The following is a 14,479-nucleotide window of genomic DNA, read 5'->3' as shown; positions in this document are numbered from 1 at the left end:
TCTTTGGATAAACTAAGTTCAACCCTCAGGTTATTGCCCACCACTGCTTCAAGATACACAGTTTCATAAGCCCTAAACCCTAAAAAAACTGATGTCATTATTTAGAACCGTGCAATGAAATGAAACCCTGCGTGCTGAGAATAACATTGTTTCATTCTTAGTTTCATAACATTTTTAATGATATAATAGTGTTGAAAAGATGGTTACGAAATTTTCATTGACAATAGCCTAATAGCCTCTCTCTTCCTCTGCAGCACTGTAGGGCCGTGGATGTGTAATAAACATTGCCGAACTGAATAGGCACTATGCAAGAGTAACTTCCATTGAAACTTTACAACAGAGCTGTTGAGTTGTTCTGTCTGCTAGACTGGGAGACAGTGATTGCGGCAAGGGGGGAGGAGAAACGTCCGGACGGAATTCTCGTTCATCCAGAAAACACGCGGCAACGGCGAGCAAGATGAATCGTCTCAAGCACTTGGCTCCATCGTCCGTCCGTCCCACCAGGCCGTCAAACCATCTGCATCCACGCGGACTTGCGGTCGACGCGAGGCCACTCCAGGCAGGAGACCAGCCACCGTTCTTCCTCCTCCTCCTCCTCCTCCGCGTCGCGCGCCGCCGCCGGCCCGAACGCCCAGTTCTCCGGCCGCCGTTCACGCGCCGCCGCCTCCCGTTCCTCGTCCGCGCCCGTGAGTTCCTCGTCATCGGCACTGATGACAATGGCTCGCAGGAACAGGAGGAGGGAAGCCATCGTCCAGTGGACCGATCGATGGGACGGAATGGAATGTACTGCTCAGAACGCAGGTGGAGATGGCAGTGCTCGCAGCTGCCCAAGCATCAGCAGCTGCCCAAGTAAACGGCTTCATATAGTAGTGGCCTACGAGTGATCTGACAGCGCACGGACCTTTCTTTCTTTTTTTTTAATACTGGTTTCAGGTGGATCTGCATTTCTTGCAAGAAATTTTGCCCTGTGTTCGTGCAGCTGTGCGAGGCTGCCTTCTCCGGTCCATCAGGTGCATCACACAAAGGCCATGGTCAGCGTCCGGCTGTCCGCTGGGCTGTAGGTGAGCTGAGCCGGTTGGGGTGTGGTTGGTGCTGGGCAGTGATGTGAAGATTTCTTCGTTTCTGCATATGTGCTCTTGCAGTGTGTGCGTTACCTACTTACCTACCTGACTGAATTAGTTTTGTGAAGCTCACTTAGCTAGCTGAATTTCATGTGGGTGAGCTCGGTAGATTCGTGCACTGCATTGGCCAGTGGAGTGTACGTCTTCACTAGTGACCTCCTGGTCATACCAACTGCTGCACCGGCGTGTTTGGAACTCTTCCACAACATGTTAACAACACAGCAGCAGCAGTGGGGGACCGGAAGGGAGAAGAGAATTGGAGAAAGACAGCAATGCGTTGGGGAAAGAGCACGGACTTCACGCTGTTCATAGCTTGGAAAGGGTTATTAGACTATCCGCAACATTTTCTCTAAATTTCGCCCTTGTATATTCCTTTATTACGGGGTCTATTCTGGACAGAAACAGAAGATAGTCTATTCTGTCCTTTATTACGGGGTCTTGTTTTTAGCCGAATTGAAACGAATTTGATAGATCCGAGATTAGCCTAACAATACATTAGTGCGTTAGCTAAAACCCCATATTGACTCTCCTCAATGACGAAACATCGATTGTAGCTCTAGCAAGCAAACAATGAAGTATTGCCTCTCTATATCTATGTTTCATGTTGTGGCCATGCCAATCAATCACTAGTTAGTCATCAATAATTATAAGTTTTCGCTCAATAATCATATGTTTTCGCTTAATATTCACATCCCCGTTCTTTTCCATGCACTTGTTTATCCTCTCCCGTTTCTATTCGAGACTATTCCAGATTTGGTCTCATTTCCGGCGACAAAATGTGGAAACAAAAATGGTAGAGGTTTTCTCGTCCATTTCCATCCGTTTTTATCCATATTCACAAGAAACACATGCCATGAGTCACGATACAAAATAAACGAAGCGCAACATGTAATCTCTGCAGTAGGGAGAAGCTGCTTCCCACAGAATTGAGAAATAATCGAAGTGTTTGGGTGGGACTATCGTTTATTTCCAGCTATAATCCGTTTATAAGCGGGTCCAAACAGGACCAATGCAATGATGCAATCTCCTCGAACACTTTCTAAAATACTATTTCACTCACATGAAACAGTTTTTCTTCTAAAATTCGATTTTCACTCAGCCAGGATTTACAATACAACCTCCATCCACCAATCAAACATTCCAATGTATATGGGACAGTGCAGTGCCTGTTGAGATTGACACAAAACAGTACCAATCCGAAGGCACTGGCCTAGTCACCACTACAGCAACGAGTGCCATCAAGTTCTGACCAAATTTCACGAAATAGCTGACTGTTCCACATGTTCTAACTTTCATATCGTGTGCCAAACCTTCCAAAACAATGGGATGATGCAAACAACCATTCGGATAGACCCAGCATAGCGATATACCAGGTTTGACAAAAAAAATACTAGGTTCACATAAACGCCAACTCAGGGAGATTTTTTCCAAGCAGATAAAACAGTCATACAGGTCAATGTTTTTTTATAGCATTTCAGTTTAGTTCGTTGGAAAGCAGCTTGTTACGATGCCTGAAACAGCTCCACAGTCCGTTGCGGTTGTAGACGCTGCAAAGAAAGTAATTGGGAGACAGTTCTGCCTATATATGAATGCTTACCTCCTCAAGCTACATAACAGCAATGGGTGATAAGTAGGTCTAAGCGCACCATTGACACTGATTCCTCACAAAATCGCCCTGAAAATTTGGAACCTCTTTTAGGACTCAAAAGAGGAAGGGAACATTTGGTCAACATTTTCTAATAAGACGGAGGCTTCCCAAGCCTGTAGCTATTAACAGTCACAGCTCTTTAATTAGCTTACCTAGCAGGACACCAATTGCTCAAACAACGAAATGATTATCTCTAGCTACATTAGAACTGCAGGGCTTAACATCAAAAATCTGAAATGGGTAATTAACTCAATAACTCACCACTATTCACAGCTAATATCGCCTATAGGCCCTCCCAAGATCATCATGCCTCTCATGTTGAAACTCACCATATGCTGCATGAGCCTTTGGGGCTGAATAGCTATCAGAAGCATACGGATATGTGCTCTTCGAATCCATTGGTTGATGTGTAGCTGAAATATGTGCCGTTCTCTGCTCAAAACCTAGATATCCGGTTTGTATGTATGAAGGCTGTGCTTGTTGTTGACTTTTAAAGGTGTCAAGAAATTCTTCCCACTTCTTTGCATGCACATTCCTCAAGGTAATCACTCTCTCCATGTAATTTTCTCTAATCACTCTCAGCGACTGCATCACAAAGGACATTGACATATCAACAAATAATAACAACAAATACACTAATGGAACTTTTTGCTACAGAGAGCCCATTACAAAACATGAATTGAGCAAACAAAATAAATAGCACAAACTTGACTTCAGTGAAAATAGTTATTTGACTTAGCCCTTATACAACAAAAGGTAGAGTAAATTCCACAAACCTACCACTATTTTGGTCTAATTATCACTAAACAACTTGTGGAGTGACATAGCACTTAAAATACACCCATTCAGACCTTATCATGGGTGGCAAGCACAACAAACCTGACCAGAACAACAAAAGCGACAAACCTGACCTGAACTGTGCCTCTGATGGCAGCGATTTCCAGCCAGATATGATTGCAAGGTGAGAGCTCGAGCTCCGATATTTGACCAGGAACTCGATTAAAATCTGAAAAATACTCGACTGACCCATCTCTAGCCTAAAGTATTTGGCCTAATTATAAGCTCGGGCTTCAAAGTTTGCAGTGAGTTTTTTCAAATCCAACCTGAAATCAACCCAACCCAGCAAATAAACAGGTCTGTACCTGTAATATGCATCCATGTCAGCAAATGATGCTTGCTAGCCAAGCCGGTCGTATGGAGAAAAGGTACCCAAGCACAACTTGGGCTACAATAAGATCAATGATGTGGAATATGGCAGAAGCTAACATGGATGTGCAGGAGAGTGTAATTCAAGTGATCTGCCAGACATTGTTGCATAATCCAGCTTGGTTTATTTTTTCCTTCTTAGTTAATTGATTATTTTCTTTCTTAGCTAATTAATAGCCGATTGGTTAGTTTCCTTTTTAGCTAATTGATAGCTGATTAGATAGTTTCCTTTCTTAGCTGATTGATTGATGATTGGTGACGTGATTTATAGATGTGAGCATTTGTAATTGTGTATATGTTCTAATTGTGTATATAAACATATCAATAGAATACACCTATTGAAACAGTGTAGTTTGGCAGCGTAAAAAAACTCAATGTGTTCTTCCAGTGTTCGTGTTGAGTTTTGTGAGCGTTTGAATGACCCAGGGATCATCTCCTTTGTCTCCGGCAAGACACGCCGACGAGTAGAGGCTACAACTTGTATCAAAGCCGCTACCGCTGTTGGGGTCATGCTTCCAGTCAAGCAGTGCAGACGAACAGCATTGCCACCGCGTCACTGTCAGGAGACAAAGAGGCTCTAGCATTGGCGATCGCGGCCTAGTGATCCATCGGGTCGTGAGGGAGAGTGGCGGCAATGGGCAAAAGTTGAAGCTGCAGGCGAGAGGAACATCGGCACCACCGACTACATCGACGATTGCGACGCTCTAGAGGCCATCACCCCCCGGCATACCTCCAGAGATGCAAGGGGCGGTCGAGGAACGTCGGCACCACGGACTACATCGACGATTACGATGCTCTAGAGGCCATCACCCTCGGGGTACCTCTAGAGATGCAAGGGGCGGTCGCGAGCAAGGCGACTACCAAGATCACACGGGATGCACTCAATAAAATGCACCTCGGCGTGGACAGAGTGTGCCAAGCAAAGGCGAACACGCTACGACAAGTTTGACTCGCTTAGGTTCAAGGATGGTGAATCTGTTGACAACTTTGCCTATGCATCACCGACCTGGTCAACCAGTTGGAGGTCCTCAATGCCAGGTACTAGGAGTCAGAGATCATGCACAAATTACTACAGGTCACTCCACCAAAGTACTCGTGGATTTGATCACGATCAAAACCCTTCTCGATCTCGATACATTGATTTGTGGAGAAGTTTATCAGGAAGCTTAAGGCAACGAAAGAATTGTACAATCTCAGTGGCAACAGCAGTGGCAAAGCCTTAGTTGGCTTGAACATGATTGAGGATGAGTTGGTAGCACGTGTTATATCGTGTCTCCAACTCTCCGACAATGGAAGCTCGAGTGGCAATAGAACGTTGTCGGGCATGAGCCTTGGGCGTGGTGGCAAGCGCAGCAGAGACAGTGGCAGCTTGAGGCCCACACGAAACACTAGTTAGCAGCGAAAAGGGAAGTGGATTGCTGCCGACAAATGTAAGTATTGTTGCAAAACGAACCATTGGGCTCACGAATGTCGCAAGAAGAGGGACAAGTAGGCCCATGCTACCAAGGCTAGGGAGGAGCCAACTGAAGGGTCACTAATGTTGGGCCTTGCCACCATCATGGCCCAAATTGAAAAAGAGGTGGGCAAGGGGACACTGATTCAACTGTCTTTTCCAAATCCATCACCTTCGACGGGTACCGCGTCGCTAGGAACTAGAGATGGACTTGCTGTCTAGATCGAAGGCGAAGGCAACACGCGATTGGCATTCACCGAAGAGCCAGAACATGTGGCACTCAGGCTCTACGTCCGCCAACAACACTAGGCCACCCCTCCACGAAGGCAGACCCACCCTGATGCTGGAGATCCACCTCGATGAGAATCGATTCTTCATCCGGCTCGAGGAGAAGGGTGGTGGCGGGAGCACATGCTGAATCCCTAACATCGGCGCAATGAACCACATGACGAGGGAGCAGATATCCTTCTCCAAGCTCAACATAGGTGTCTGCATGACCGTTCAATTCGATGACGCCTCTATGGTCGCCATCGAGGACCATTACACTGTCCTTTTCAAGTGCAAGAGCAGCAAGCAACCAGGTGTTGGCTGGTGTCTACTTCAATCCCTTGGTTGGCATCAAACATCATCAGAATAGGTCAGCTTGACGATGGCGGCAACAAGGTCCTCATCGAGAATGGCATTCTCAGGATCTTGGACTAGCGCCAACGGTTGTTGGTCAAGGTGCAACATTCAGTGAGTCACCTCTACGTCCTTTACATCAACATCGCTCAGTCTGTGTGCTTTATCGCCCAAAGCTCGAACGTGTCCTAGCACTAGCATACCAGGTTCGGACATCTCGGGTTCCAAGAGCCCAAAGAACTACCACAGTGCCACATATCCACCACGTCGACTAGGTTTATGGGAGTTGCTTGGCCGGGAAGCAACCACGACGTTTGTTCCCTACAACCAGCAAGTATTGTGTGCCTCATCTGCTCGACCTGGTGCATACAAACTTGTGTGGTTCGATCACCGCGGAGACACATGGAGGAAAGTTGTTCCTCCTCATCGACGACAAGAGTCGCTTCATGTGGCTCGTGCTACTAGCGTCAAAGGACCAGGTCGCGGCCATCATCGAACTCTAGGGACGAGCCAAGGGTGCGAGACGAAAGATGGGCACGCTCCTCACCGACTGCAGAGGCGAGTTCACGACGCGCACGTTCAGTGACTACTGCGCCAAGAACGACATTCAACGTCATATCACCGTGTCGTACACACCCCAGCAAAACATGGTGGTGGAGAGGGGCAACCAGATGGTGCTTGGCATGGCCAAAAGCATGTTGAAGGCCAAGGGGATGTCAGGCTGGTTGTGGGGAGAGGCAGTCACCACCATAGTCACAAGAAACAGGTAAAGTGGTAGCGACCCTCGACCCGGAAATGTCGTCCCCAACCCAAGTACGCAGGGTAATTTTCATTCCCACCATGTAAAAATCTCTCACTGGTAGCGTACCACGTTCCTCGACCTCGTTCCTCGACCCTATCGATCCAGGAACTTGGTGACTATGGTCACCACAGCCTCTTCATTTTCAATCGGTCATTGACGAGGTGTTGAAAAAAAGAACATCGTAGAAAGCCTAGTATTATATAAAGCCTCAGATTCACTTCCTAACTACTTTTGGGTGTGGCATATGTGAAGGTGGCCAGAAAGCACCAACAGAAGCTGAATGATCGGAGTATACCGATGGTGTTCATCAGATATGAGCCAGGGTCCAAGGCGTACAGGTTCTACAATTCTGACATCGTGTGATCATCTCAAGCGATGTGGTGTTTGAAGGGAAGGCGTGGGAATAGAGTAATGTCAACGGGTCCAACGCAATGGGGGCAAAAAAGTTCCACGTCGAGCTTTCGACAGTGATGCTCTAGGGCGCGAACATCGTCGGACCAGAACAGAAAGACGTGGAAGACAGACAGCCTGTTCGCTTGGCTTTAATCTGTATCGGCTTCTACTGCTTCATCAGTGTTTGTCTCTTTGGATTGCGGTTGCAGCAATCCGAACAATTGCCTTTAATCCGAAGCGAACAACCCAGAGAATCTATGTCAAGAAAAAGCAACATGGTGCCTACATCGGGCTCGTCGGGGCGCACGAGTGGCAGCTGCAGGCTCGCCAAGGATGCCAACATTAGGCGACACATCTACACCAGCGCTCGATACACATGTAGCGGCCAGTACACCATCACAGATGTAGATGGAGTTTGTGAAACCACCTGACACTACTCGAGACCTAGACACCAGCCACGACGGTGAGACGCTTCTCCAATTCAAAATGTTGGACATTGTGCTCGGATCGGTGGAAATTCCTAGGTTGGTAGAATGGGAGTTTGTGGTGAATGAGGACTTTCTTCTTACCATCGGCGATGATGAACCAGACACGTTCAAGGAGGCTCGAGGCAATGCCGATTGTCGCAAGGTAATGATAGAGATGACATTCATCAAGGCGAACAAGACATCGGCTCTTGTTGACCTTCCTCCAAGCCATCGCCCAATTGACCTAAACTCTAAAGTGGGTGTACAAACTGAAGTGTGATGAGCAAGGCAGCGCCGTCAAGCACAAGGCCCAATTTGTCGCCAAGGGTACGTCCAACAACCGAGGATAGACTACAACAAAGTGTTTGCTTCGGTCGCATGAATGGAATCTGTGCAGATGTTGCTTGTTGTTGCGGCACGAGGGGTTGGCTTGTGCAACACATGGATATCAAGTCAGTGTTCCTGAATGGCGAGCTCAAGGTGTACGTCCAACAGTCATTAGGCTTTGTCGCTAGGTCCTACGGTTAATGGCGTTGTATAAAATTTACCACAAGTCACGGTCATGAAACATCTGGTCAATGGCCTGCGTGAACTCAACTTCACTAAGTGTGTCAACAAGCATGGGATGAACACCAAGGCATCACGTCAGGTGTGGTGGTAGGGGTCTATATTGACGACTTGGTCATCACTGGAGCAAGACCGATGGATGTTGATGCATTCAAGGGACAGATGTGTTGTCTATTTTGGATGAGCGACCTTGGTCTCTTGTCCTTTTATTTTAGGCTACAGATCAAGCACGGGCGCGACCCCCATCACATTGGGACAAGCAGCGTATGCCTGCAAGCTGTTGGAGAAGGCTAGCATGGGGAAATTCTAACCCATCATACATGCCAATGGAGGTCCGACTGGAGCCCTTGACAAAGAGCTCAACACCGAAAGTTCATGCAACGATTAACAGAAGTTTGGTGGGGAGTCTATGCTATCTGATTCATACCAGGCTAGACATTATGTTTGTGGTGGGTTTTGTGAGCCGCTTCATGGAGAGACCACGACAAGAGCATTTAGTCGTCGTCAAGCCATCTTGTGCTACATCATCGGCACAATTGACTAGCCCAAGCACCGCAACACCAACAACAGGTTGGCAGACTACGCGCTGACCAGGTACATATGCAACGACATAGGGGGGATACATCAATGGGAGGAGAAGCATCGGTGACATTGTCTTCTTCCTGGGAGACATGCCTATGTCTTAGCAGTCTTAGAAACAAAAGATGGTGGCCCTCTCAACTTGTAAAGCAGAGTATATGGCAAATGCGGCTAGAGCATGCCAAGCTATGTGGCTCATGCGGTTAGTGGGGGACACCACCGGCACCAAAGCCTAGTCGTCACTGCTGAAGATGGACAATCCACAATTGCACTCATCAAGAATCATGTTCTTCATGATCGAAGTAAACACATTGACATTAAATTCCATTTCACTCGTGAATGTGTGGAGAACGTGAAGATCTACATGGATCATGTGAGTACTCTTACGGTTACTCTGACGAAATCACTTGGGCGCGCACGATTCGCTGGAATTCATGGCAAGATTGGCATCACCAGGCTTAGAAGGATATTGTTGCATTAATCCAGCTCGTTTTATTTGATTCCTTCTTAGGGTTTGTTTGGTTCAGTTGTAGACACCTGAAAATCTGATTGTAACTGTGAGCTGTGAGAAAGCTGCTATAAGCTGGCGATTGTGGGAAAGCTAAAATATGTTTGGTTGAAACAACTATCAACTGTAGATTCTGTAAAAGCATGATATCTTGGTAACATGGATGACAGGAATCTGGAAATTTTGAGATAAAAGGTGATTCCGAATTGAACTAGAGAAATTTGTAGATTTTCATAAATCTATTTTGCTGTTGTAGCCATTTGGTTGAGATTCCAGATTTTTAACAGCAAATCTAGTTCAGAAAGCTGAACCAAACACACCCTTAGTTGATTGATTAGTTTTCATTCTTAGCTAATTGATAGTCGGTTGGATAGTTTCTTTCCATAACTAATTTATTGTTGATTGGTGCCGTGATTTATGGTTATGAGCCTTGTAATTGTGTATATAAACTAATAAGCATATCTATAGAATACACCTATTGCAGCGGTGTAGTTTGGCAGTGCCAAAAAAACTCGATGTGTTTTTACAATGTTCATGTTGAGTTTTGTGAGCGTCTCAGACAATGATCCAAGGATCATCTTCGTCGTCTCCGGCAAAGCATGTCGGCTAGTAGATGGCTACAGCTAGGGCTGGAAACGAGCCGAGCCAGGCTCGGCTCAGCTCGGCTCGGTAAGGCTCGGTGGAATAGCGAGCCGAGCTAGGTTCGGCTCGGTCACTTCACGAGCTCGATAACGAGGCTCGGCTCGGCTCGATATAGGCTCGCGAGCCAGCTCGGCTCGGCTTGCGAGCCTGTACACTCAAGTACTCAACAACAGTAATTATAGTCGTTAGTTCAAATTTGAAGCACAATATGTTCCATATAATAAAAAATTATGTCCCCGCACTCTAGTTCCTTGTAAGTTGTGACCAAAACAACACACTGGTCACTAGATCTAGATGACTGGACACTAATAAACAAACTGACAACTGACAAGTGATAGCTGCAGTAGTTTGGACCGAGCCTCGAGCCGGCTCGCGAGCCTCACCGAGCCGGCTCGGCTCGGCTCGTTAGTGTAGCGAGCCGTGGAATTAGGCTCGGCTCGGGCTCGTTTAGGCTCGCGAGCCTCACCGAGCCGAGCCTGATCGAGCCCGAGCCGGCTCGCGAGCCTCGAGCTTTTTTTCCAGCCCTAGCTACAGCCTACAGACATGAATCCACTGACTAGGAGCAGCAGACCTAAACAGTGGTAATTTTGTGAAGAAACCCCTAAAAGTAACTATGTGCCTATGTAAATGGGTTCTCAAGAAGTTGTAGCTTTCTAACAACTAGACAAAATAGAGTGCATTTCTGAAATTTACTATAAGTAAAACACTTTTTTCTACAATCAGAAGTTTACTGTGACTAGGACCCAAAATTAAGTTGCTCCAGCCTTGAGCAGCCCACCACATTTCAATCAAATAAGTAGATGAAATTGTTATACAGATAAAAGAACCAATAAATTAATAGTGCACCTTAGCATCAGGTAAAAATCAGTTCATTAACAATGCCACGTTCATGCATATAGGCAAGAGATAGCAACTCATATTAGGACAACAAATATTAAGTAGATTTTTTTTCCAAATCTAAATTTTAGCTGAAAATTAGTAATTCAATTGTATCTGTAGTTACTCCCAAAGTCTATTAAAAGTAGACATGGAAAATAATACAAGACAGCAAGATTCTTCAGCCACTTAGTACTCTATTATATGCTTCAGATCAAATTAGCAGACCCCAAATATTTTGACCTAAAATAGAACACCCCAAGCCGTTTGTTTTATGTTCTGGTGAGGTCAATGTTGCAATATTATTTCTTTTATCATACTTCAAGTACTATAGTCATACAATGATCTAATGCGTCCAAAACCTTTTTCTTGGGGGTGTTAAAAAACTTGCAGCTGCTTTTTGGTCATGGACAAAACATAAAAGATAACAGGTGTAACAATTAGACACCACCAGTGAGCATAACATAGTAAAATATGGATATAGAAACAAAGTTACAGTCATGGTAGGTAACAAAATAACCTTTACCTCTCGATGCCTATAGTTCTCTTCATCCTCCTCTTGGTCACGAGCTCTAGCTAATTGTGTAGCTTCTTTTTTAAACTCCATCTCAAGTTCTTCCAAGGTCTGTTGGTGGGATGGCATGTCAAACCTAAGACTTGAACTGGCATCTGCTCCATGCCTCTCAATTCCCCAATCATTGGGCACTCGTGATGCAGCAAATTGGTTATTCTCGCCATGTGTTCTAGGTAATTCATCAAGATAAGAGGTATGGCGTGGAGATTTTGATTGGGCTGGACGGCCTTTTGCTCCAAAGTTGGCATGAGCTTCAGCAAAAGGAAGAAGATGCAACATATTGCATTTTAGTTCCAGATAGCTAAAATTGTTTCAGACCTAAGTAGATTTTATTGCATAGTGAAAGGAGGATTAATGCCAGATGCAATACAAAAATTGCAGGCCATCCAACTTATACAGCATGATGTGTTCAAAACATCCTTTCTGACCAATTAAAAGGCGGAAACACTTCATATTCGGGCACATATTCGAGACAGTCTTGTTTGAGCAATGATCAAGGAGAAACGCTTCGTCACATAAAGCTTGAACTTACCTTGAGCTGCAAAAGGACCAAACAAGTAATACTCTAGCACAGCAATAACCAACAGAAAAGGGACCAGAGATATTTTCTTTTAGCTCAAATTGTCATTTTCTTCTGCCTCCTAATGCTCATACAATAGATGATTATACCAGTGTGCCTGAGCGCCCTACCTTGTGGAGATCCTTTCGAAAACTTGGGCATATTGTTGTGTAAGCGACCATCTCGATGTCTTTCATTATAGTATCCTTTACTTTGAGAGAGTGATGCATTTCTTGGACTATGGGACCATTGAGAATCAAAATTTCTTGGGCTAGGTGAGCGATGAGAATCAGAGTGTTTGGAACGAAACTCAGTAGTGTTTCGTACAGGCGACCTAGAGCGATCGTGTTTCGGACTGCTTGGACTATGTTTACCCTTACCCTCTTGAATAATTTTATGCACAGCAGAAACACCTTTGGATAATATTAATCTATCCTTTCCACTGACAAACAGGAACTTCTCATCCATTCTGATTTTACACCCCACATCTTTCTCAATCTGGCTTATTACCCTCTCATTGAAAAGATCTCTGACTTGCTTATCTCTTGCTGGAACTCTTTCAAAAAAGTCTGCATTTCTCTTATTTGCCCCAAGTGTGGAGGGGCAACCCTGTTCAGAAAGGAATGTTAAATGAAGAGCATGCTTTGATATATTTATGATAATTTAGCAATGGAAGATAAAATAAAATAAAAGTATACACAAAGTGTCATGTACACCAAAGCAGAAAGAGGAACATTCATGTTACACACCAAATAAAAAGGATAAAATACAAAGCAGATAAAAGAAACTACACCTGCAGGATTTTCCTGTCAAGTAAACATGGCCTACTTTCCAACTTTGCTCAAACCATGTAAGAAAAAATGAAAAAAAAATGTTAAGTACGGTTTTGTGCATCATCTTATGACTTGCACTTGCATTGGCATATACTGCTATTAAAAAGGCTGAAGTCTTTTTTATCATGAACTGTGACAATATAACAAACCAGTCTATCAACTAATCCCACCACTTCTTTGCAGTTAAAACCTCATATGATGCTGATTTAAAAAAGAAACCCGCTGCTTAAATTCGCTAGGATCAGGACGCAACTGCTATGAAGTTGCTAACACTACCAATAACATAACAAACGTCAGGAATCCTTGTGTGTTCTTTACATGTCTTTATTCTGATATATACTTTCATGCAAGTTCTATTTTCGATACAAAGAAGATTACCTGAGTAAAATGGCCTGGGTCTCCACATATTTTACAAATCATTTCTTCCTCCTTCCTCTTCTTCCAGTTCCTTTCTGTAGCCTTAGCTTTAGCCTCCCAGACCTTAGCCTCTCGGCTAGTGAAGTCCGTGGGAACAGCATTAGGATCTGGGGCCTCATCTTCATCATCTGACTTATCACGAGTCAGGGGCCTCTTCTCAGCATTTCCTTTAGGAGTCACACTATTTGTAGCTGATGCAACTGGGCCGCTGTATGCTTTCCCATAAACTTCATTGTAAAGTTCATCATCTATTTCAGGACTCGGTTCTCTCGCCATTGGTGGAAGAATATTTGCTCAACCTACAGTAGTTGAAAACACGCGAGGGAGAAAAATTATTTCCCAAGGAAAATGGAAACATTTTCCAGCTACATTGAAGCTAGGAAACAAAAGGACTACACATGCATTAAGGCACCATTGACCATGGGCGTACGCATGTTCACCCAACGGCATTTTTTGGTAGAAACTCGAAGTTAGTAGATAACTTGGTCAGATCCGAATACAAAATATATTTGCATTAGGGTTTGGGGTGCTCGGTTCTGCACAGCAGAAAGGGAATAGAAGGGGTGCGGGCATACCTGGTGTGTAATCGCCGCCGGCGAAGACCTGACGAAGGGCGGCGGCGCCCAGCCGTCGACCCAGAAAGGACAGAGAGACGGAGAGGGGGGAGAGTGGAGAAGGGAGAGACGGAGGAGGAGGAGGAGAGCGCCCCAGAACACACGCGCGGATCGTACCAGCTAGGTTAAGGGCAGAGTAGATCAGGCTTGCATCCAGCGTTCCAGTTCCAGCCTCGCCCGCTCGTTGCTCGAAGCCTGGACTCCTGTCAGGCCCAGCCAGTCCAACGCAGCCCACAACGGCCTGTTTCATACGCTCGGGCCTTGTCTGGAAAAAGTTTATTTAAAGGCAAGAAATCGCTATGTCATTCTATTCTATACTAGGTGAGTACCCGTGCGTTACAACGGAACCGTATAATAACACGATAACTTATGTACATATGTGTGTTATAGTACGATGCTCGTGCGTTGCGAGGGCACACAAATTATTCGGTAAAATATTAGAGTGCAACGATTAAATAAAAACAATCAACATACATATTATCATTGACCTCAATATCTCAAATTCTTTAACAACAACCAATACTGCATTAAACTGATACCAATAGAATTATACTACAATAGGTATGTGTCCGTGCGTTGCGACGGAGTAATTTTTTTAG

At 45.1% G+C, this 14,479-nt stretch overlaps 2 protein-coding genes across 4 annotated transcripts; both read right to left on the bottom strand.

The window, feature by feature from the left end:
• Positions 1-144: 144 nt before the first annotated feature.
• On the bottom strand, positions 145-1,696 carry LOC103634704 (uncharacterized). The gene has a single exon (XM_020542646.3). It carries the CDS (start codon positions 746-748, stop codon positions 509-511), a length of 240 nt encoding a protein of 79 aa, XP_020398235.1. The 5' UTR covers positions 749-1,696; the 3' UTR covers positions 145-508.
• A 689-nt stretch (positions 1,697-2,385) lies between these two features.
• LOC100192703 (uncharacterized) lies at positions 2,386-14,094 on the bottom strand. 3 transcript variants are annotated; one of them, XM_020541869.3, is made up of 7 exons: positions 13,842-14,071; positions 13,228-13,565; positions 12,148-12,625; positions 11,990-11,995; positions 11,410-11,708; positions 3,031-3,354; positions 2,386-2,796 (listed from the first exon to the last, which is right to left on the bottom strand). In XM_020541869.3, exons 2-6 carry the CDS (start codon positions 13,540-13,542, stop codon positions 3,043-3,045), a joined length of 1,410 nt encoding a protein of 469 aa, XP_020397458.1. In that variant the 5' UTR covers positions 13,543-13,565; positions 13,842-14,071; the 3' UTR covers positions 2,386-2,796; positions 3,031-3,042. The 3 variants fall into 3 exon arrangements, with proteins under 3 accessions (XP_020397458.1, XP_008654311.1, NP_001131378.1); XM_008656089.3 differs by lacking the exon at positions 11,990-11,995 and having other exon boundaries at positions 13,842-14,094; NM_001137906.1 differs by lacking the exons at positions 2,386-2,796; positions 11,990-11,995 and having other exon boundaries at positions 2,799-3,354; positions 13,842-13,912.
• Between the last annotated feature and the right edge of the window lie 385 nt (positions 14,095-14,479).

Source organism: Zea mays, chromosome 8 (genome assembly GCF_902167145.1).
Source record: "Zea mays cultivar B73 chromosome 8, Zm-B73-REFERENCE-NAM-5.0, whole genome shotgun sequence".
In the NCBI taxonomy this organism is placed as follows: domain Eukaryota; kingdom Viridiplantae; phylum Streptophyta; class Magnoliopsida; order Poales; family Poaceae; genus Zea; species Zea mays.
This window is presented reverse-complemented; position numbering and strand designations above follow the sequence as displayed.